Here is a 23,382-nt window from a genome sequence, read left to right on the forward strand (position 1 = left end):
CCCTTTGTGGCTACCTCCCTTGGAAGGGGAAAAAAGCCTTGGTATATGTATGTATGTATGTAGAAAAATACCTCTCAATAGAAGCTCTGGACACCATCTGTCATTAAAGCAGTACCTCTCAATAGAAGCTCTGGACACCATCTGTCATTAAAGCAGTACCAACACAGAATAGAACTGGCCACAGCAACAAACTACCCCAGGTGCAACCATCACACAGAAGACAGTGAACACTTCAATGTTGAGACACCTTTCTCAACAAACACTTCAATCTACGCCGCCCCACCTTAGCGCTAACCCGACAACATTTCTTCTTTACGTGACTTACAGGCCAATCTGGTGGCTGTTACCAGTTACCCGAGAACAATGAGTCTTCTGTAATAGTTCCACTTACCATTGGCTCCCAATTCAGGTACGTCTTTGCACGTGTAATGTCCGGCTTACGTCGTTGAGGATCATCTTCCATAGCATTCATGTGTACAATTTTACTCTTCCCACCAACAATCTTCTGTATTTTACGAGCAAATTCTAAAACAAGAGGGAACAAGCATTACAAGTTTTTCTCCAATCTTCTTTACTTTCACTGATTTAATTACCAATTTATCTACTAATTAGCAGTATCTATATATCTATATCTTTATCTATGTTGCAGAACTGTACACACCATTTGGACTGTCCAGAGGTTTTTTGGATAGATTTAAATGAGTGCATAGAGGATTTAAGGAGAAAAGTCAATGTAGTGGTATTGGGAGATCTCAATGCTAGGGTAGGAGATGAACCAATAGATGGAGTGGTTGGGAGGTGTGGAGTACCATGAAAAAATAGTGGAGAGTTGATGGTGGAGATAAGTCTAGAAAGAATTGATGATAGCAAACACATTGTTTAGGAAGAAAGCCAAGCATAAGTATACATTGGAGAGGGTGGTGGATGGATGGTAGATATGGCTTTAATGGAATATATAATGGTAACCAGGAGAAGAGTAGGAAGAGTTTTGGATGTACATATTCTTGGGGGAGAGAGTGGGGAAATATCAGATAATTTTTTGGTGGAAGGTAAGTAGAGAGTGGAAGATAGATGGAGAAAGTGGAAAAGGACAGACACTTGGGAGGTGCTTAAACTGCTTAACCACTTTGGTATGATGAGGCATCATAAGGCACAAGTGGATACATAAGGATGCCAGTGTCGGCATCTTCATTACATATATTTTTTCGTAGTTGTACATGAGTTAACCCGGATTCTGTGAACTGTTTTGGTCACATTTTCCGAGTTTAATATTACTCAGAGTGAAAGAGAATGAGTAATACAGCAGCAGTAACTTTATATTTTATAATGCGAGTAGTGTGATGCATTGTACATAGGGCAGCCAATGCTGTGCACAAGAATTTGACTTGTACTGAAGTGGTTAAACGAGAAAGAAAAGGAAAAGGAGCACAAAAAGAAGCTGAGAGAAGAGTGGGAGGGAGTGAACATGAGGGGGAGACCAAAGATGAGATGGACAGATGTGGCAAAAGAGGCACTGGGAAAGAGGGGAATGTCTGTTGAGGAAGGAAAGGAGAAGACAGTGAGAGGAGAATGGTTGTGTATGGATGATGCTGTGATGCATGGAAGGGAGTGGATTGGGGATTGAGGGGAGGGGTAAGGGAGTATGTGTGAATATTTTGACGCAGCCCATAGGGATTTCTGCCTGCCCTCTCTCTTTCTGTATGAGGGGATGGAGAGGGTGGGGTGCCAATTAAATGAAGTGGCCTTGCTGTGGATGTGTTGTGTCTTGTTGCATTGCCTCTGACCCAGGGCAGTGGGTGAGATGCAGGGATGACCCATGAAAAGAGGGAGGGGTGGTGAATGGGAGTGGAGTATGTGGGGATGACATGGATGAGAATGTATTTATGCCTTTGACTTTGGCTACCTCCCTTGTAAGAGGGACAAAAGCCCTTGGTATATGTATGTATGTATGACATGGGGAAAAAAATAACTTTGAAACATTTCTATAATGCATTTCATGCTTGCTAAAAGACAGCTTACCTTCAATTGTGTGTTCATCGGGATTTCCCAAATTAACTGGCAAGGAGATATTGGAATTCATGAGCTTAATGAGTCCATCAACCAAGTCACTAACGTATTGGAATGATCTTGTTTGCTTTCCACTTCCATAAACCTGTCAATTACAAATAGATAAGTAAATAAATTTATAATTTTTCTTTCCCTCTACACCTAGCCACCAAAGTCAAGAAAAAGGAAAAGAAGCAACTAGTTTCCCCAATTTTTATGCAAATAAATATGAGAATATTCATTCATCTATTTATTCCTGTATATAAAATATTTCATTCACCCTCTGGGGGTATTGGCTGCATGTTATTGAGAGGTTAAAATCTGCTCAGTAGCATGCAGCTGATATTTTAGGGTCTACCTGGGGTGCCCCTATGGACAAGAGCCACGCATCATTTTGTCTGTGACAGAGGAAATCTCTATTCATAGAGAAATGATGCTACTTTATTATACTATGACTGTCCCTCCATTATGCTGTTCCCCCACTCGTAACCACTTCGGTAAGATGACGGCTATATAGGCATCATGAGGTGTGAGTGGGTACACGAGGATTGGCGTTTTGATTATATATATATAGTTTTTGTAGTTGTACACAAGTTACCCCCAGATTCTGTGAACTGGTATCATCACATTTTCTGTGTTTATCATTACAAAGGATTACAAAGGCGGAGCATGCCGACAGGAGACCTTTTGATCCATATCTAGGTCGGATGCAAAAAAAAAAAAAAAAAAAAAAAAAAAAAAAAAAAAAAAAAAAAAAAAATATATATATATATATATACATATATATATATATATATATATACACACATATCTATATATGTATATCATATTAATAGTAAATTAAAATCATAAAAATGTAAAAATAACAAAATACATAAATAAATGCATAGGTATAGTTGAATAACAAACAGGTAAATAGTAAATGATTATAAATTGACATATAACTAATAATAAATGAAAATCAGACAGACAAATTATAACAAAACAAAAACAAATAATATAACATAAATTATAATCATTACAGCATCTTACTTAGGTATTTATCTAAATGATTCTTAAAGCTTTGAACTGAACTACATTGCACTACCTGTGCAGGAAGTTTATTCCATTCATTAACTACACGGTTGGCAAAGTTGTTTCTACCTACTTCCAAATTGAATCTATTTCCGGACAGTTTGTGACCATTGTTTCTTGTCTGATTCTCATTCAATGTGAAAATTTTGTCACTTTTGATGTTGTCAATTCCCTTTAAAATCTTAAAGACCTGTATCAAGTCACCTCTGAGTCTACGCTTTTTTAGGGAAAACAGATTCATGTGCTTAAGTCGATTTTCGTATGATTTATTTTTGATATTTGGAATCAGTTTTGTGGCTTGCCGTTGTACTTTTTCTAATTTGTCAATGTCTTTAATGAGATTTGGTGACCATACGGAAACAGCATATTCCAAATGTGGACGAACTAACAATTTATGTAGCTTGTTAATTACTCAGAGTAAAAGAGAACAAGTAATACAGCTGTGACTTTATATTTTATAATGAGAGTAGTGTGAGGCATCATACATATGGCAGCCAATGCTGCAAGTGAGAATTTGACTTGATTAAAGTCCAAAAGACATCCTCACCCTTTGCCAAAAACTACTTGTATATCTGTCTTGCTACAAAAACTTAATCTACACATTCTCTTCCTCTTCTACCTGAGGGTAGAAATAAAATTACTAGAGGTATATGTGGTACATGTACACATATACCAAAGGGCCTTTTCCCCATTATAAGGGGGGGGGTGGCCCATCCAAGGCATAAACTCACCCACTCCACACCCATTTGGTGTCCATTTCACCTCAACTCCCCTTGGATGATGAGTCATCTGTGCTCAGTGCTTGGGTCAGAAGCAATGAAGCAAGACAGCACATCCACAGCAGTGCCCGACAGCCAAAACAGTTTTACCTCCACCATTTCATTACACAGCAACATTCCCTCCTCATCCATTTCAGAATCAACAGAGCACACAAGCAGGATGGGTTGAAATTCCGAAAAGAGATGCACTAGGGGATGATGATAATCCAAATATTCACATACAAACATGAACCTATATGCTTACTGTGATATCCTCTCCTGTGAGTGCCTGCAGGATGAAATTAGACACAACCCTTCCATCTTGCATGTGCATTCGAGGTCCGTAAGTGTTGAAGATTCTTGCTACTCTGACCTCTATCTTGTCTTGCTTCATGTACGAATAAGCAAGAGTCTCAGCTACTCGCTTAGCTTCGTCGTAACAAGCACGTGGGCCTGAAAGAAGGCATTCCTGTCAACATTTCATGGGAGAGAGAGCTTGCACAATATATTATTGTAATCTTTTCACTCCAGGTCCTATATTCATGTATACAACTCGAGTCTTTTAACCCAAATAAAACACTCTTCTTCTGTTGAAATACCAAGTTACTGATATGGTGTCCTATTTCAATAATTCATTAGTATATAAAACATTGAGGAAAAGAGTGTGGAAGGCAGAGGTGGATGGAGTGAGTTTGAGGGGAGGACAGAGAATGAGACAGATGGGGCCTTGAGTAAAAGGGATATTTGATGGGAGGAACGAGAATGAGATAGATAGGGCCCTGGAGTAAAGGGGGTATGTCTGTTGAGCAGAGAAGGGAGAGGGCAAGAGATAAGTGGAGAATGGTTGGGAATTGACGGCAAATTGATGCAGCACAGAGGGGTTTCTCCTTGTCCACTTTGTTTTCATACGAGGGGATAAGGAGGGAAGATTGTAGTGAACACGAAAGAGAGGGGCCCTGCTGTGGATGTGCTGCATCTTGCTGCATTGCTTCTGACCTGGCCAATGAGCATGAGACAGGGATGACCCTTCACCCATGAGGAGCTAAGATAAAAGAGAAACTAATGGGTGAGGAAAGATGACTATTGGCATACAGACAAATACATAGATATGTATGTGGATGTACTAGCTTGCTGTATTGTCTATGACTCAGGCAGTAGGCAGGGGATGAGGATGACCCTTCATCCACAAGGAGTTAAAATAATAGAGGGAAATGGGAGACAGATGGGAACGGGATAGGTGGGGCTGGGTCCATGCCTTGGCTGGATACCTCCCTTCTAAGGGTGAAGAAGCCTACAGGGTTAGGTATTTACCTAATTGTAATTTACAATAAAGGAGCAATGCTCATTGGGTCCCATCTCCTATTCCCTAATTTTTTATCATACCTAACCTCGAATACAAGTACAGTTCCAACTTCATCTATAGCCTTGCTTTCCAATTATCATATTTAGATATGAACAGTTCCAACTTAATCTATATCTTTGATTTCCAATTATGATATTTAGATCTGAACTCATGTATTGTTTAAGCATAGGCTTTACCACCTAAGTTACTCCACATATTTACATATATATATGAAGTAAACTACAATTACTCACCAATTGGGTTGACATGTCCCCAGTAATTCTCAGGCTGAGGATGTACTTCTGGGTCTCCGTATACTTCAGAAGTACTGGCAATAAGCGCTCTTGCATTCACACGTTTTGCTAAGCCTGAAATTTGAGTCATATTAAGAATCTACATCATAATGGGTTCAAGCTATCAGGATGTACATCTAACCTAGAATTAGGTAAAAATAATCTTGCCAAATGCATCATCAATGAATGGAACAAGTTTCTAGCTGAGACAACTGAATACAATTTGAGTTTTAAAATTCATTATCTGCCCTTGTTATGGATCAAAAGGTCATGTTGGCGTACTCTATCATTGTACCAGCCTAAAACCTGTACCACACAAAAACACACACACATTCAGATCAGTAAACAAGCCTCTGAAGATAGACCAACAAATTCAATACTCCATCTACCAGTATATACTGTAAATCACCATTTATCCAGCATTCGATGTATCGACAAAGTCATAACAATGGTATGAAACCACCACCAACCATCTCATCTATGTATGTTATACAGAGACCAGGAGGTGCCAAGTTGAGAGGGCGGGAGGAGGGTGGAGGGGAGTGGAATATGTAGAGGATGGAATGGGTGGGAGTGGTTTCTATGCCCTTTTCTTTTTGGCTACCCCCCATGTAAGGGGGAAAAAGGCCTTTGGTATATGTATGTGTGTATGTATAGAGACCAATGTTCCATCTAAGCTGTGTGCATGTGCGCACACATTTTACAACCAGCATACATAAAGAAAAAATGTGCACACACACAGTTTTCAAATGACATTAAAAGCCTTTCAATAAAGAAGTTCCAACCAAACATCAACTTATAAATTCTCTAAAAATATGGTAACTTGCCAACAGTCAAAGCAATAATTGCTTTTTTTTTCTATTCTAACTCTAGTGCTCCCATTGCCAACAAAATGACTTTGCCACTTGGCTGGAGTGTAGAAATAATTTGAAAACGTTTATAAACTTACAAATGGTGTGTATTTGCTTAAATGATCAGATGGTGGCTCACATGGGTGTGCACATACTTTTGAGAGAGAGAGGGCAAAGTTTGCACACATGCATATTTCTCCACACAATCACAGCAAAAAATAAGAGGGGATATTGATAAAGACATATGAAAGTTATCTGCCAAGGCAAGTACTAGGGCCCAACAGCAAGCACACCTGGTCTGGCAGTACCTCCTGGTGTCAGAGTTTTTGTGGCTCAAGGCAGAGAACCCTGACAACCCATGGAAAACTAAACAAAAGTAAAGTATAGAATTAAGTTAGAAAATAAGTTAGAAATTAAGTTACAGCACAAGTCTCTGAAGTATAGGTGTGAAACAAAGGAAAAAGGACTAATTTTGTTGCATAACATGAAGCATTACTTCTCATTTTCAATACAAGAACAATACAGTAAAACAAAGGAAAATTATGTCTAATACAGTATACAGTGTACAGACCAGGTGTCAGGTGTAGGTTTATCTACAGTACAATATACTTCTTGAGCTGGTAAGTATACATACATATACTAAAGGCTTTTTCCACCTTACAAGGGAGGTAACCATTCCCACCCATTCCATCCCTAATACACTCCACTCCCCTCCACCCTCTAATCTTGGCACCTCCTGGATGACGGGTCATCCCTGAATCTTGTCCACTGCCCTGGGTCAGAAGCAGTGACTCAAGAAACAGCACATCCACAAGAATGCTGCCTCATTAAATTGGCGACCCCCCTCTCTGTCCCCTCATGCAAAAAAGGAGAGGATGGTAAGTATAGTACTGGTTTATTTTTTATACTTGTACTATATCTATTTACTGTATCTACATTATTTAGGGATTGGAGATGGTTAAAGAAAATGGAGAAAAGTGGGAGGTGAGCCAGCTGTTGTTTGCGGACGACACTGCGCTTGTGGCAGGGTCAGAGGAGGGATTGAGGAAGCTGGTGGCAGAGTTTGGGAGAGTATGTGATAGAAGAAAGCTAAAGATAAATGTGGGTAAAAGTAAGGTGATGAGATGTACAAGGGGTGAAAGTGGCAGTAGACTGGAAGTGAACATTAAGGGAGAGCGACTGGAGGAAGTGGATAGTTTTAGATACTTGGGTGCAAGTGTAGCAGGAAAAGGTGGAGTGAAGGTGGAGGTAGAATGTAGATTGAGAGAAGCGAGTAAATGCCTTGGTGGTTTAAAGAGTGTAATGAGAAATAGACATTTGGGAATGGATGCGAAGAGGAGACTGTATGAAGGAGTGATTGTGCCAACAGCACTGTATGGGGCAGAAACGTGGAACATAAGAGAAGAAGAGAGAAGGAGTTTGAATGTGTTTGAGATGAGGTGTCTGAGAAGTATGGTGGGGGTTACTAGGCTAGATAGAGTGAGAAATGAGGAGGTGAGGAGGAGAACAGGGGTGAAAAAGGATTTGGGAGAGAGGGTTGATGAAAGAATATTAGGATGGTTTGGACACATGGAAAGAATGAGTGAAGAAAGACTAGTAAAAGAGGTATGGAAGGCAGATGTGGAGGGAGTGAACATGAGGGGACGTCCTAGGATGAGGTGGATGGATGGGGTGAAGGGGGCTTTGGGGAAGAGGGGAATGTCTGTTGAGGAAGGAAGGGAGAGGACGGAAGACAGAGGTGAGTGGAGAATGGTTGTATATGGATGATGTTGTGACTGCATGAAGAGGAATGGGCGGGGGGTGGGGGGTGGGGTAGTATGTGTGAGTAAATTTTGACGCAGCCCGAAGGGATTTCTCCCCGTCCTCTCCTTATATGCAAAGGGGGACGGAGAGGGGGGGTCGCCGATTAAATGAAGCGGCCTTGCTGTGGATGTACTGTGTCTTGCGACACTGCTTCTGACCCGGGGCAGTGGGCAGGGTGCAGGGATGACCCGTCATCCAGGAGGTGCTCAGATGAGAGGAAGGGTGGGAGGGGTGTGGAGTGTATTTAGGGATGGAGTGGGTGGGAGTGTTTTTATGCCTTTCCCTTTTTGGCTACCTCCCTTGGAAGGGGGAAGAAGCCTTGGTATATGTATGTATGTATCTACATTATTTACATTAGTTATCTATTTATATTATATCTATATTACATACATATACATATACCAAGGCTTTTTTCCCCTTACAAGGGAGGTAGCCAAAAAGGAAAAGGCATAAAATCATTCCCACCCATTCCATCCCTGAATACACTCCACATCCCTCTTATCTTAGCACCTCCTGGATTACGGGTCATCCCTGCATCTTGTCCACTGCCTTGGGTCAGAAGCAGTGTCGCAAGACACAGCACATCCACAGCAAGGCCGCTTCATTAAATCGGTGACCCCCCCTCCTGTCCAACCATGCATAAAAGGAGAAGACGGGGAGAAATCCCTTTGGGCTGCGTCAAATTTTGCTCACACATACTACCTCACCCCCCATCCCCCTGCCCATTCCACCTCATGCATCACAACATCATCCATATACAACCATTCTCCATTCACCCGTCTTCTGTCCTCTCCCATCTTTCTTCGACAGACATTTCCCTCTTCCCCAAAGCCCCCTTCACCCCATCCATCCACCTCATCCTAGGACGTCCCTTCATGTTCAATCCCTCCACATCTGCCTTCCATACCTCTTTTACTAGTCTTTCTTCACTCATTCTTTCCATGTGTCCAAACCATCCTAATACTCTTTCATCAACCCTATCTCCCAACTCCCTTTCCACCCTGTTCTCCTCCTCACCTCCTCATTTCTCACTCTATCTAGCCTTGTAACCCCCATCATACTTCTCAGACACCTCATCTCAAACACATTCAAACTCCTTCTCTCTTCCTCTCTTATGTTCCATGTTTCTGCCCCATACAGTGCTGTTGGCACAATCACTCCTTCATACAGTCTCCTCTTAGCATCCATTCCCAAATGTCTATTCCTCATTACACTCTTTAATCCACCAAGGCATTTACTCGCTTCTCTCAATCTACCTTCTACCTCCACCTTCACTCCACCTTTTCCTGCCACATTTGCACCCAAGTATCTAAAACCATCCACTTCCTCCAGTCTCTCCCTTAATGCTCGCTTCCACTTCTATATTATGTTTATATATTTATATTATTACATGTACAAATATTGCATATTGTACCTATTGATAGAGTGAGAAATAGGATAGAGTGAGAAATGAGGAGGTGAGGAGGAGAACAGGGGTGAAAAAGGATTTGGGAGATAGGGTTGATGAAAGAATATTAGGATGGTTTGGACACATGGAAAGAATGAGTGAAGAAAGACTAGTAAAAGAGGTATGGAAGGCAGATGTGGAGGAAGTGAACATGAGGGGACGTCCTAGGATGAGGTGGATGGATGGGGTGAAGGGGGCTTTGGGGAAGAGGGGAATGTCTGTTGAGGAAGGAAGGGAGAGGACGGAAGACAGAGGTGAGTGGAGAATGGTTGTATATGGATGATGTCGTGATTGCATGAGGAGGAATGGGCAGGGGGGTGGGGGGTGGGGTAGTATGTGTGAGTAAATTTTGACGCAGCCCGAAGGGATTTCTCCCCGTCCTCTCCTTATATGCAAGGGGGGACGGAGAGGGGGGGTCGCCGATTAAATGAAGCGGCCTTGCTGTGGATGTGCTGTGTCTTGAGACACTGCTTCTGACCCAGGGCGGTGGGCAGGGTGCAGGGATGACCCGTCATCCAGGAGGTGCTCAGATGAGAGGGAGGGTGGGAGGGGTGTGGAGTGTATTTAGGGATGAAATGGGTGGGAGTGTTTTTATGCCTTTCCCTTTTTGGCTACCTCCCTTGGAAGGGGGAAAAAGCCTTGGTGTATGTATGTATGTACCTATTGTACTCTATTGTGTGTGTGTTTGTGTGTATGTGCGTGTAGTGGGGTTTATAAGGCACACAACAACAAAAATGAGGGTTAAGCAGGGTTTCTAGGACAATATTAGGTTTATGGAGGGTGGGGCTCAAAACATTGGAACTTACACTTGTTCCGCATCATCTCCACCCCGCTCTTGTGCCGGATAAACATCACTCTATTGTATATATCAAGGCCTTCTCCCCCCTTAAGGGGGAGGTAGCCATTCAAGCCATGCACCCACTCCCACTCCCACCCATTCTACTCCCATCCACCACCCACCGTTTCCCTCTCAGCAGCACCACAGAAAAAAACCCTCCCACATCTGATAAGAACCACACTGACATGACTGTGCTCAAGACACTATCCACTATTGAAACAGTATTAAAACAGAATAGGATTGGCCACAGATTCAAAGTGCCTCAGATGCAACTTCCACAGAGAGGAGGACACAGAACACCCTAAACAAGAGCACAATACACCTTCCATGAGTCACTTTTGGACCCACCTAGGGGCTACTACTAGTTAACTGAAAGCTGTGGGTCTTCTGCAAGAGAGACCAGGGGGAAGGGATTGACCGATTGAAAACAATTGTAACTCGCTGAACATGATGAAAACTAATCAGATATACTGTATGTATGATGCTATTTTTTTTCAAGGGACAGCTGACTTATGTACTTTATTACAGCTGCTGCCAGATACTTTCATTCCATGGAGGTAATCATCTTACACTTGGGAAGTAATACTTAGTTTCATCAGCTACTTCTGTGACTGTACTAGGGTATGACTACATAATGATATGCAGTCAATATTTTAATGTCTTTCAGGGCACCTCAACTGATCACACTCCACAGCATTTATCGATGTCAGAGACACATATCTACTCACAAAGGAATGTTGAGCAACTCTTATACTAGTACTGCCCCTTCTTGGACCTACCCCTTCAGAATCAATGATGGGTAACTGCTTGTGGTGGTCCTACAAAATAGAGGGCAGAGAACTGTCTCCCTTACTACCCACCATCAAAACCTACAGTCTGTTGAAAAATATAAAAGAGGGGAGATATAAGAAAAATAGAACACATAAGGTGGCAACTAAGATGATCCCTGGTCTAAATGACATGATGTATGAAAAAAAGATTGAAGAAACATTCGCACCCAAGTATTTAAAACTATCCACTTCCTCCAGTCGCTCTCCCTTAATGCTTCTTTCCAGTCTACTGTCACTTTCACCCCTTGTACATCTCATCACCCTACTTTTACCCACATTTATCTTCTACTTTCTTCTTTCACACACTCTCCCAAACTCTGTCACCAACTTCCTCAATCCCTCCTCTGATCCTGCTACAAGCACAGTGTCGTCTGCAAACAACAGCTGACTCACCTCCCACTTTTCTCCATTTTCTTTAACCATCTCCAATCCCTGACACCCACCCTTACATTTTCCTCTCGCACCCCATCCATGTACGAGTTGAACAGCCAGGGTGACATAACACATCCCTGACAAAGTCCCACCTTTACCTCAAACCACTCGCTCTCCATTTCTAATCCTGACACAGTGATAATTATTCTTGAGAACTTTTTTTATACCAAAAATTGCACACCACGGGTATGACTGCTGGAACCCTATTCACTTCACTACATTACCATGCCTGAACAAAGGTAAATAATGAATTAATATTTGGTCTTCCTATACTTGTCCATGCAAACTTTCATTTTATAACAGTAAAAATTATTTGAGAACTTTTTTTTATTGCTGATAATTGCATACCACAGGTATGACTGCTGGAACCCTACTGTGCAGTTTATGGGTTAATTCTCCCTCTGACCTTGCCAAAGTGCAGTGTCATCAGCAAACAACAACTGGCTCACCTCATGGAGTGTACATGAGGGGGGGCGACTAAGGACGAGATAGATGGATGGGGTGAAAGGGGCGTTGGGAAAGAGGGGGATGTCCCTTGAGAAAGAAATAGAGAAGACAAAAGATAGGGATGAGTGGAGAATGGTTGTGTATGGACAATGTTGTAATGCATGGAAGGGAGTGGGTGAGGTATGGGGGGTGAAGGAGTATGTGTGAATGATATTTTGATGCAACCTGTTGGGATTTCTCTCGGTCTTCTCTTTTTCTGCATGAGGGGATGGAGAGGAGGGTCGCCAACTGAATGAAGTGGCCTTGCTGTGGATGTGCTATGTCTTGTTGCATTGCTTCTGACCCAGGGCAGTGTGCGAGATTCAGGGATGACCTGTCATCCAGGAACCAAGAAAAAGGGAGGGAAGGGGGTGGATGAGAGTGGGTTTATGCATTTTGACTTTGGCTACTTCCCTTGTATAGGGAAAAAGTCTTTGTATATGTATTATATTTTCTATTTTTTACTTTTATTTATTTGACAAAGTTGGTGCATTTTCTGTTTTCAACTGGGCAGACCAATCCTATGTCTAGTACTGTAGGTTTTTATATAGAGATGCAAACTTGTAGAAAAAGTTTTATGAAAATATAACCCTAGCAAACACTACAAGAGAATTCAAGGCAAAGTTTGACAAACGGAAGAAAAGTGACAGGATCCCACGGGCATTGCTCCCAGCCATACACTACAACTAGGTAAATACAAAGACACACTGTCATGACAGTGCAGTGGTACCATTCTCAATTCCTACTTTAACAATCTGAACTCGAGTCCCATCCAGGCCTTAAATAATTTCAGAATTGCTGCGCTGCAAGCTGGCACTCCAACACTAGTGGGCAAAGAGTTGGGGGGGTGTGCATGTAAGGTCACAGCATTACCCATAGATCTGGCCATATATGAGCTCTGAGCTCTCATTTGTTTAGAATGTGTTCAACATGTGACCCAAGACTGTGGTGAATCATAGCACATGTACACATACATGCACACACACAGACAGTGCATGAATACATACACACACAAAGGCTAACTGTCCCCCCACAGGAAGGAAAACTCCAAGAAATGAAAAAGAACACAGCTATACTCATACATAAGAGCGGCTTTTACCTAAAACATTAATGGTGCCAATGGTGTTGGTCTTGATCGTCTTCACTGGATTGAACATGTAGTGTGGAGGAGATGCTGGACTGGCCAAGTGGTATATCTCATCCACCTCAATGAACAGAGGGTTGACAATGTCATGGTGGATCAACTCAAAGTTCTCATGTCCAACCCAGTGTTCCACATTCCGTTTCCGTCCAGTGAAGAAGTTGTCGACTACAATGACCTCGTGACCTTCCATCATGAGATGGTCTACAAGGTGGGAACCAACAAAGCCAGCACCTCCAGTGATCTGAAGTAAAGCAGTGCTTATAGGAAAATGATGTCATGGTATATAATTCAGATTACTCTTAAACATTTTAGATTTGATAGTTCTGGCTATTATCACACAATTTTAGTCAGCTGAAGGGCATACCAATCAAACTCTTGTTCTAAGTCTCTTTTGCAAGAGAGACCTAAGCCATTCAGAAGAGATTCTATGTTGTCTGGATATAGTGACTACAGGGCATTGCAGAATGAGGTGTTCTATGTTTTCTGTGGTGATTGCATATGGGGCAATTGGTGTCTGTTGTCAGATGAATTCTGAGTTGGTGTTATTTCAGTGTGGGATATTGACCTGTATGGAGGCATGATGTCACTGTAACTGTTACATGTCTTGGGAGTGATTACTCAGTTGTGTTGATGTCTGGAAAAGTTTGGCAGAGTACAGAATCTGAAGGTTTATTGTGGAGTGTTTTGCGACCTGAATATCTTCAATTTAAAGAATATCATAGTAATGACAGGTTAAGCCTACTCATCAACCACACATTTTTATTCCATAATCATCAATGTAGAGAAGGAGATGAATAATGGTACAAAATTGAAATTTCTACCAATATCGGTCTCAAAGATATTTTAATAAGTCTTTTAAAATATGATGCAATATATATCACACATTCTGGTCATAGCCTCCATATTTTTTCTTACCATATCATTAATATGCATACCAACTTTAATTTGAGATAAAGGTATCCTTTTCGACAGATGCACACTATATATTTTGAAACAGCTGTGGTGTATTTGGTATGAAACAGTTTGTTATTCCTAGCGACAACATTTGATTTCTCTGGTGGTCACACTTGTGGGAGTACTTCAAGTTGTATCATTAAAATGAGAGGTCTGTTGGTCTCTGGAGCTACAGTTGTTGTAAGTCGTTGTTATGGAAATTACACGTCAAGGGAGGCCTTGAGATGGTGGGTCCATTCATTGACTCCTGATTACAACAATCACTGACATGGTGAGTCAAGCATTACAACAATCTATTTAGGCCTTTTCTGAGAAGGACAGATCAACAACCTTCAAAATTACCATGGACATGATTAAGCCATTTACCAGTGAAGGTAATGTAGTTTCATAGTTGAAAAAGATAACCTTGATTGCAAAGTTGCAGGAGATTACAGATTTGGCTAGTTTTATTACCTTATAATTAGAAGGGTCTGGGAGTTTTCCAACCAGTACCCTAAGGTTTGGGTCTTTTAATGTACATGGATGTGGTACAGATGAAAGTAAAAGGGAAGAAATAGGCAAAATGTTTGCGAGAAGAAAAATGGTTGTGTTGGCATTGAGTGAAACTAAGTTGAAAAGGAGGGGTGAGTTTGAGTTTGGGAGTGTAGTTGGGTGTCAGGAGTGAAGAGAGGACAAGGGAGAGAAGGGGTGGCTATACTAGTAAGTGAAGAGATAGGTAAACATGTAGTGGAGTGGAAGGAGGTTTCTTCAAGGTTAATTTGGATAAAGGTGAAACTGGGATGGGAAATGTGGGTCTTTGTAAGTGCATATGGGCCTGGTAGTTTGAAGTGTAGAGGATAGGGAGGCTTTTTGGATAGAATTAAATGAGTACATAAAGGGTTTAGGGATAAATGTCAATGTAGTGGTATTGGGAGATTTCAATGCTAGGGCAGAAGGCAAACCAATAAACAGTGGTTGGGAAGTGTAGAGTGCCAGGCCAAATGGGGATGTTTCAAGGAGGGAGTCACAAGGTTTGCAAAGATGGTGTGTGGAACAAGAAGGATGGGAGGAAATAGAAGGAAGGGTAGTGAGTGGTGGGATGATGAAGCAAAGAAGATTGTAGAAGAGAGGAAATGAGCATTCACAGATTGGTTGCAAAATAGGGGAAGAGAATTGTATGAGAGATACAAAGAAAAGAGAAGTAAAGCATAAGATAATGATGATGATATGGTTTAACATCACAAACTCACCCCTATCAGAAGGTTAGGATGGTGTCCCTTACAGAGGACTTTCTAGAGTGGAATTCAATGAACCATGCCCTTGGTTCAACCTCACCGGCAGCAGGATTTGAACTGCCATCCCCTCAACCTTCAAGGCAAGAAATGACACCCTAACCCTCTCATAAGATAATGGGGGCAAAAAGGAAAGCAGATGTGACATGGGGTAAGAATATGACAGAAAATTTTGAAAGTAATAAAAAGAAGATTTGGAAAGAAATTAAGAGAGGAAGAGGAGGCAAATCAAGTAGAAGAAAATGTAAAAGGTACAGATGGAGAAATGATAATGGAAGAAACATCAGTAAGATGAAGGTGGGCAGAGTATTTTAGGGAGTTGCTAAGTGTGAAGGAGTATAGGGAGGGAAAGGTAGTTGCAGTGGGAGGTGTTAAGAAAATGACATGTGATGAATGAGGAAAATGGTGGAGAAATAAGAAGAGATGAAAGCAGTTATTAAAATGATGAGAGCAAGTAAGGCACCTAGGTTAGATGGGTGTCATGTAGTGTCTAAAAAAAATGGAAATACAGTGATGGTGGACTGGCTGGTGAGGTTGTTTAATGTTTGTCTAAAAGAGGATAGAGTGCCAAAGGACTGGAGGAGTGCCTGTATAGTTCCGCTTTAGGGGAGAAGGGGACAAGTGCGAATGTAGTATTTTCAGAAGGATAAGGAACAGTGTGGGTTTAGGACAGGTATGGATTTTTTGGATAAAATTTTTGTGGTAAGGCAGACATGTGAAAAATCTTTAGAAGGTAAGGATGTTTTTTGGGCCTTTATGGATTTGGAAAAAAACTTATGACAGGGTAGACAGGAAAGCACTGTGGGAGGTATTGCAGATATACTGCACTACAATATTTCCCATTACAAAACATAAAAGGCATATTTACCAAAATCCTCTTTCTGTCTTTATATGTTAGAAACTGCACATCTGGGTATTTCTTGGGGATTCTATATTCCATTTCTTTCAGTCGATTTTCAAGTTCTTCAATTTTGTTTTGAGCATCCTTAATGTCCTTGATTTCACTGGCATCCTAAAATGTAAAATAGCCTGTTGAATAGATCAGTGACTAAACAATAATTTGAAAAATACCTAACTAGATAATGCACAAAACACAACACACACAAATTTCACTAGCATCATCACTAATCCTAATTACCTAACATGAATATACACAATCTACATTATTATATGAGCATCTTATGCTTTGAGTTTTACTGACTAGAAACTTTGGACAGCTGTCTGTAATATATATCTGGGTAGGTCTCTATGCTGTTTCTTCAACAGAAAGAGAATCACTATATCCATCCCAAGTATCTTGAGCTGAATTAATAAAATAGATAGCTGACTGTCTCTGGAATATTCCAGGTGCTCACATGGAGTCTGCTGGAGGTTCACCCCAGTCCTGATTCAATGTGCTCATGTCTTGTTTGCAGCACCCTGGCCACCTGTGCAACAGGCTTGATAAACCTGATGAGGGCTGGCTACAAGCTCTCCCCACCCCCATACTAGGTTTATAATACAGTCCCAAGGTTTGTGGGAAATGAAACACTGTTGTGTCCTTCACACTGTGGGAGACAGCCACAGACTGCAGTGCTTGGGCAAGCTGGCTGCTTAATTTATGGCATGTATGACTTAAAGGTTAGGCAGCTCAGTCAATTCATCTCTGAACCAAGAAGAACTGTCCTGATTCAGGGAGTGAATTAAAGGAGCTAACTTTTCCTATGCCTACAATTGTGAGAAGAGTTGCAGTATTCAACACAGAGGGGAAAAAGAAAATTAGTTGAATTTCTTCATGGTATTAACAATTATTGATCCAGCACACAATGGAATTACTTTTGGGTAGGTAGAGGATTCAAGTTATATCATGTCATCCATCAACAAATCAAGTCATATCACTTCTGACTGTAAAGACCTTTACTTAACTGCCTGTGAGCATCTGATACACAAACTGAAGACATACCTTGTCTTCCTTTAATCCTGTAGAGTCAATTTCAGCCAGTCGTTTGTGAACAAGTCCGGGTTGTTGTGAGGTTACCATTATAGACCAGATGGACAGCACTGAAAGAAACAAAAATTGTCATTTATAATTACCTTGTGGGGCCCTGACTCCTTCTACATTTATCATACCTTGTATTAAATTTGTGAGAAGGTATTTACCTTATTGTATTCATCTAGGTGCTATGATAGGAGCTAACAAACTTATGTCAAAAAATTATAGTACAGTACTACCTCTCATTAACGGACGTTAATTAGCTGTGTTTGTGGTGTTTTTGGTGCTGTTGTTTAGTGCGTGCAGTCACTATGGCACCCACAAACCACTCCAAATCAACAGATTATTCACATCAACAGACACTGTTACCCCCCTTTTAGTCTGTTAATGAGAGGTAGTACTGTATTTCAGTCTAGGGCAAAGTAAGCATTCTAATCCAGAGTTGGTAAATTCAATTTTGACAGTATCTCCTCATATGACAGGTTTGAAAGTGTTAGGGCCATCTTCGTTGTTGCTCTCTAGATTCTTTCAAATTTCTCTATATTATTTTTGGTATTGGGTGACCATTGTGTTGCAGTATACTCCAGTCTAGGCCTTATTAGTGTGACTAGTATTTTTTTCCTTCTACAATTTCTTTGTTCAAATAGGTAAAAGCCACCTTTATTAATGTTAGAAAGTTGTAGGATTCTCCAACAATTTTGTTTATCTGTTTATCAGGGGACATGTCATTTGTGATGATTACTCCCAGGTCTTTTTCAGATCCCACTTTCTTTACTTCCTTTGTTTCAATTTTATGTTGTCCTGATATTTTTTTCCCCAAATTCCATTATGCTACATTTATTGATGTTCAAGTCTACTTCCCACTTCTGACTCCATTTTCAAACATTGTTGAGGTCTCTCTGCAGTAATTCACAATCCATTTCACAATTCACTTTCCTCAGCAATTTAGCATCATCTGCATAGAAGCTCAAGTACCATTCCACATCTTCATCCATGTCATTCACATAAAAAGCAAACATTATTGGAACCAATACCGATCCCTGTGGAACTCCGCTAATCACCTCCTCCCAACCTGAACTCTTTTCTCTGAGCACTACCCTCATTCTCCTTCCATGCAAGAGATTTTCCATCCAATTTAGTAGGTTACCTTGTATCCCTCCTATGTTTTAACCTCCCGGATGAGAGCTCAGAGCTCGTATGACCGATCTATGGGTAATACTGTGACCTTACACATACACACACACCCAACTCCCCGCCCACGAGAGTTGGAGTAACACGCCACAGTGAAGCGATACTGAAAGTATTTCAGCCCTGGGCGGGAGTCGAACCCGGACCGCCGTAATGGCAGGCGAGAACTCTAACCACAGCGTCACGAAGTGTGTGTGTGTGTGGTCACAGTATTATCCATCAGAGGTATAAGCTATGAGCTCTCACTCAAAAGTCATAGCTGTCAATCACGAGTCCAGCGCATGATCCAAGACCATGGCGAATTACACGGTAACCATTGGTAATATACAACCACATCCACATTTGTGCATAACTATGGTTGTTATTGTTGTTGTTGCTGTCGACAAGGTTACAAGCGCCTTGATACTACTATCGTCATTGTTCTTATTCAACAATCAGCCTCGATACTATTACTATCGTCATTGTTACTATTCAGCAACCAGCCAACCCAAAGAGCAAACAGTATTCTGCGAGACTTCTTTTATCGTATGTTTTCCTCCAATATGAAAAGCGAAACACCAGGTGCAAATGAATTATGGCGCACGCGTGGCCTCAGGATAGGGACAATGACAAAAGACTTGCGATATAACAAAAAATTACAATGACGTTGCCTTCACTATGCGGATGTGTGGGATGATGAGAAAGAGGATATATACTTTAAGTTTCCATGCTGCTTTGCTTGATTAAGGATAGGAAGGCTTTAAGGAGTCATGAGAACAAATTAAGAAAGATTACATGTCTGTAGGATGTGAAGAAAAATGTTTCCAAGTAGATGCGCAACTTACTGGAATAACTTGGAAGCAAGATACATGAATCTAAATCTAAACATGATAACTGGAAATTAAGGATATAAACTAAATTGAAACAGTAAAAGAATTAGAGGCTAGGTATCATAAATTGCAGAGTAGGAGACGGGGCTTACATTCGTTGACCCTTTCCTGCGTAATAACGTAAATACAGTGGCAAAACCTAAACACGGCGGCTACAGCATGTCGGGTCTGATCACACGTGATTGGCTATTATCAAAACAAAATTAATCTAATGGAACTTCATCTATAAAAAGAAAATTAATCTAATTGAACATCATCTATAAAAAGAAAATTAATCTAATGGAACTTCATCTATAAAAAGAAAAATAATCTAATGGAACTTCCTCTATATTCGACGTCATGAAATACTCAGACCGTCCAATGTGCAAGAAAAACAATCGAGTAACGCAAGTAGCTCTTCACCCAGCGTACAAAGAGGAATAAAAAGTTTAAATAAAAAATGCTCTAACACTTATAAATAACAAGATCCAGTAAATCTTAATAATGGAACGATAGGCAAACTCCGTATGAACCAAATAGGTCCCAACGAAATAACAGAACACGTTAAAAAATCGCGTCTCTTAACAAATTCCTAGCGGACTTATCAAGAATTCACTCCAGAATTCTAACGATTTATGAAAAGACTAACAAACACATGAACAAGGAAATAAACAAATAAAATCATATTAGCGAGGGGCTATGGTTAAGAACTAAAAATAGTGAATGGGTAACGTAAACCATACATAAAAACGTCGAACAGTGCAAAGTAATTGGAGGAAGGAGCCCAGGCGAGAACGCCAGTATCCTTGAGAGATGGCGGCAATAAAATTGTAGAGGAAAAACATGTGGAGGAGAAGTCAGAGGCCACGGACATGACCCGGAGACGGACCGGGAGCGCGCGCGCGCGCACACACACACAGTTTTTTTTTCCCATAGAGATACATAACACCCTGGAATATTCTTGCGAAATTGCCTAAGCTGAAACAATACGTGGATTTAAAACGAGGTATGATGACTGAAGAATAAGTGTGTGCATGTTCACCATGGTCTTGGATCATGTGTTGGACTCGTGATCGAGTTATTAACCTCCCGGATGAGAGCTCAGAGCTCGTATGACCGATCTATGGGTAATACTGTGATCTTACACGCACACACACACCCAACTCTCCGCCCACGGGTTGGAGTAACAACCCGTAGCGCAGCGATACTGAAATTATTTCAGCCCTGGGTGGGATTCGAACCCTGACCGCCGTAGTGGCAGGCATGAACTCTAACCACAGCGCCACGAGGTTGCGCGCGCGCGCGCGTGTGTGTGTATTCAGCTTGGTCTTTGGATCACGTGCTGGAGTCGTGATCGACAGCTATTTCCCTCCCGGAAGAGAGCTCAGAGGTCGCATGACCGATCTATGGGTAGTGCTGCGACCTTACACGCACACACACACCCAACTCCCCGCCCACGAGAGTTGGAGTAACGACTCAAAGCGCAGCGATACTGAAATTATTTCAGCCCTGGGCGGGAGTCGAACCCGGACCGCCGTAGTGACAGCCAGGGACTCTATCAACCGCGCCACCGAGTCGTGTGTGTGTGTGTGTGTGTGTGTGTGTGTGTGTGAGAGAGAGAGAGAGAGAGAGAGAGAGAGAGAGAGAGAGAGAGAGAGAGATGCAGACGAGATTTAATCCTCGGTAAGCTTCGAACCGGATATGCGCGGGGAAAAATAAGAAGAAATAAAAAATCAAAATAACATAAGCAGATTAATAAATAAAGAATAATGATGGCTGTCGTATATATGAAAAAAAAAAACATTCCACTCAGTAGTTGATTTTCTTTCGGATTGTTTAACCCCACTTCGCAAAGCTCGTCAGTATTCGTTAATATTGCAAATGTCCTAAATACTTTAGTTAGAATGTGTATAATCTCTTATGTATCATAGTATAGTCTACTCTACACAATGTCCAGTCGGAAAATGTCGTATTGTTCCATCGGTTCCCCGAATTCTTCGTTTTTTTTTCACAGATCTCCGTTCCCCCTTCCACAATTGTCATATTACTCCCACCTTGCGAACCACTGCCTTACATGGTCGGACAATAAAGAGAGAGAGAGAGAGAGAGAGAGAGAGATTTCATAGAAACATCTATATATAATACTGCAGTAATGATGTACGTCCGTTTTGGTTGCGGGAAACAACCCAATATATTGTATTCTGAGACCATGCATCCTTCATATATATATATATATATATATATATATATATATATATTTCCGCTATAGACTTCTCTTCGCCTGATATTTTCAAGGTGGTCCATATATACTCCATCACACCCTTGAAGCCGGTCCTAGGACTAGAACCGAAACGCCGAACAATAAACGTCCATCAATGGGAAATAATTATATATAACATCCTCTTCCTCCCCTGCCTCCCTCCCGCGCATCCAACTTGGGTAACCTCACCACGCGATCTCTCATCCTTACTCTTCTCGACAGGAGCAGACGGGCGTATAAAAGCCACGATACCTTTCAGTTTTCCCACACTGTACATTTCATATCCAAGTACCAACCCTCTTATGTATTACTTGTTCATTCCGGTTATACTGTTGTCCTAACACCATTTGTAATTATTTGTCTTCAGTCATTATAGACATTCCTGAAGATGTCTTCCTTAAGAAGAAACATTGTAGAAACTGAAAATGACGCAAGTTTAGTTTATGCAACTCCGCCTGAAGGAAAATCCATCAGGAAAATAGAGAAGGTTAGAAAAAACTAAACTGCAAAAAAGAAAAAAAAATCCTTTCGTTTTCAACTCCTCTCGCAGAAAATTTGCTTCCCTTTTACACACACACACACACATATATATAATATATATATATATATATATATATATAGTGAAATGACTCGTTATTCTAAAATCTAGACTGCGCAATTGTCGGTCTATTTACAAGACACGATGACTAGAGTTAACACAATATTTTTCTATGCAATAATCCATCATGAATACACACGTTGGACAATGAAGATACAAGTGTTTATTTAAAATACGCTGTCAGTGCTGTACTCGATATCTCATTGTGAATGTAATACACTACGTAGTAGATCAAACTTCAATGAAATTGTTAAGACTGAATTTTGATGGGTGTATGGGGCACTCTAGTCAGTGAAAATATGGTATGGAATGGCAATGGAATTCAAGGACTTTGGCGCGGAAAATGTAACTGGTTTTGGTTGAAATGGTGGAATTTTTTCGTCTTTCAAATTATATACGCTGGGGACTTTTTCCCCCATTTTTTTCCATCCATGTCGAAAATATGGTAGTAGCGCTTGTTTTTATCAATAATCGCTGGGCGTCAATCTAGTGGTTTTCACAGAACAATCGAATGTCACCAATTCCCACGTGAAGATGGGGAAGACAGAGAGCTTCCGTGAAAACTAATGATGATTGATGACACTTCATGGGATCCTGCTAATGAGATTTTTTTTTTGTCTAATGTTCCACCGTATTCATGCAACCATTCTTCATCCCTTGCTCACCCTTTTGTCTATCAATAATTATGGAGCCAGTCACTTCCAACTGATTTCTATGACATCCACTATGAACATTACATCATTGCAAACCATATGAATAGTATTCATGTACGTAGCAGCTATTTGCAGTCTTAGTTTATCAATGATGCAAAATGGAGTGCATTGTTCGCTAGACGGCAAATGGAAAATCTACCTCATTCCGTTTTCTTCCATTGCAATGTCATCATTTTTTGTTTGCCACACTGTTCCAATATTTCAGCAAATGGACCGCGGTAACGTCGTTCTTGG

At 41.0% G+C, this 23,382-nt stretch overlaps 1 protein-coding gene across 1 annotated transcript in view; it reads right to left on the bottom strand.

Moving 5' to 3' along the window:
- The window catches only part of Uxs (UDP-xylose synthase), a 53,581-nt gene that overhangs the window by 5,226 nt on the left and 24,973 nt on the right, over positions 1–23,382 (bottom strand). Inside the window, exons 2-8 of the mRNA XM_076188350.1 lie at positions 17,512–17,609; positions 16,438–16,581; positions 13,300–13,585; positions 5,475–5,588; positions 4,144–4,331; positions 2,020–2,152; positions 392–525 (exon numbers count right to left, since the gene is read on the bottom strand). Coding sequence (XP_076044465.1) covers positions 392–525; positions 2,020–2,152; positions 4,144–4,331; positions 5,475–5,588; positions 13,300–13,585; positions 16,438–16,581; positions 17,512–17,609 — 1,097 coding nt within the window. The remainder of the gene's footprint in view (positions 1–391; positions 526–2,019; positions 2,153–4,143; positions 4,332–5,474; positions 5,589–13,299; positions 13,586–16,437; positions 16,582–17,511; positions 17,610–23,382) is intronic.

This window comes from Oratosquilla oratoria, chromosome 7, assembly GCF_046742065.1.
Source record: "Oratosquilla oratoria isolate Oo_2021 chromosome 7, ASM4674206v1, whole genome shotgun sequence".
Lineage (NCBI taxonomy): Eukaryota > Metazoa > Arthropoda > Malacostraca > Stomatopoda > Squillidae > Oratosquilla > Oratosquilla oratoria.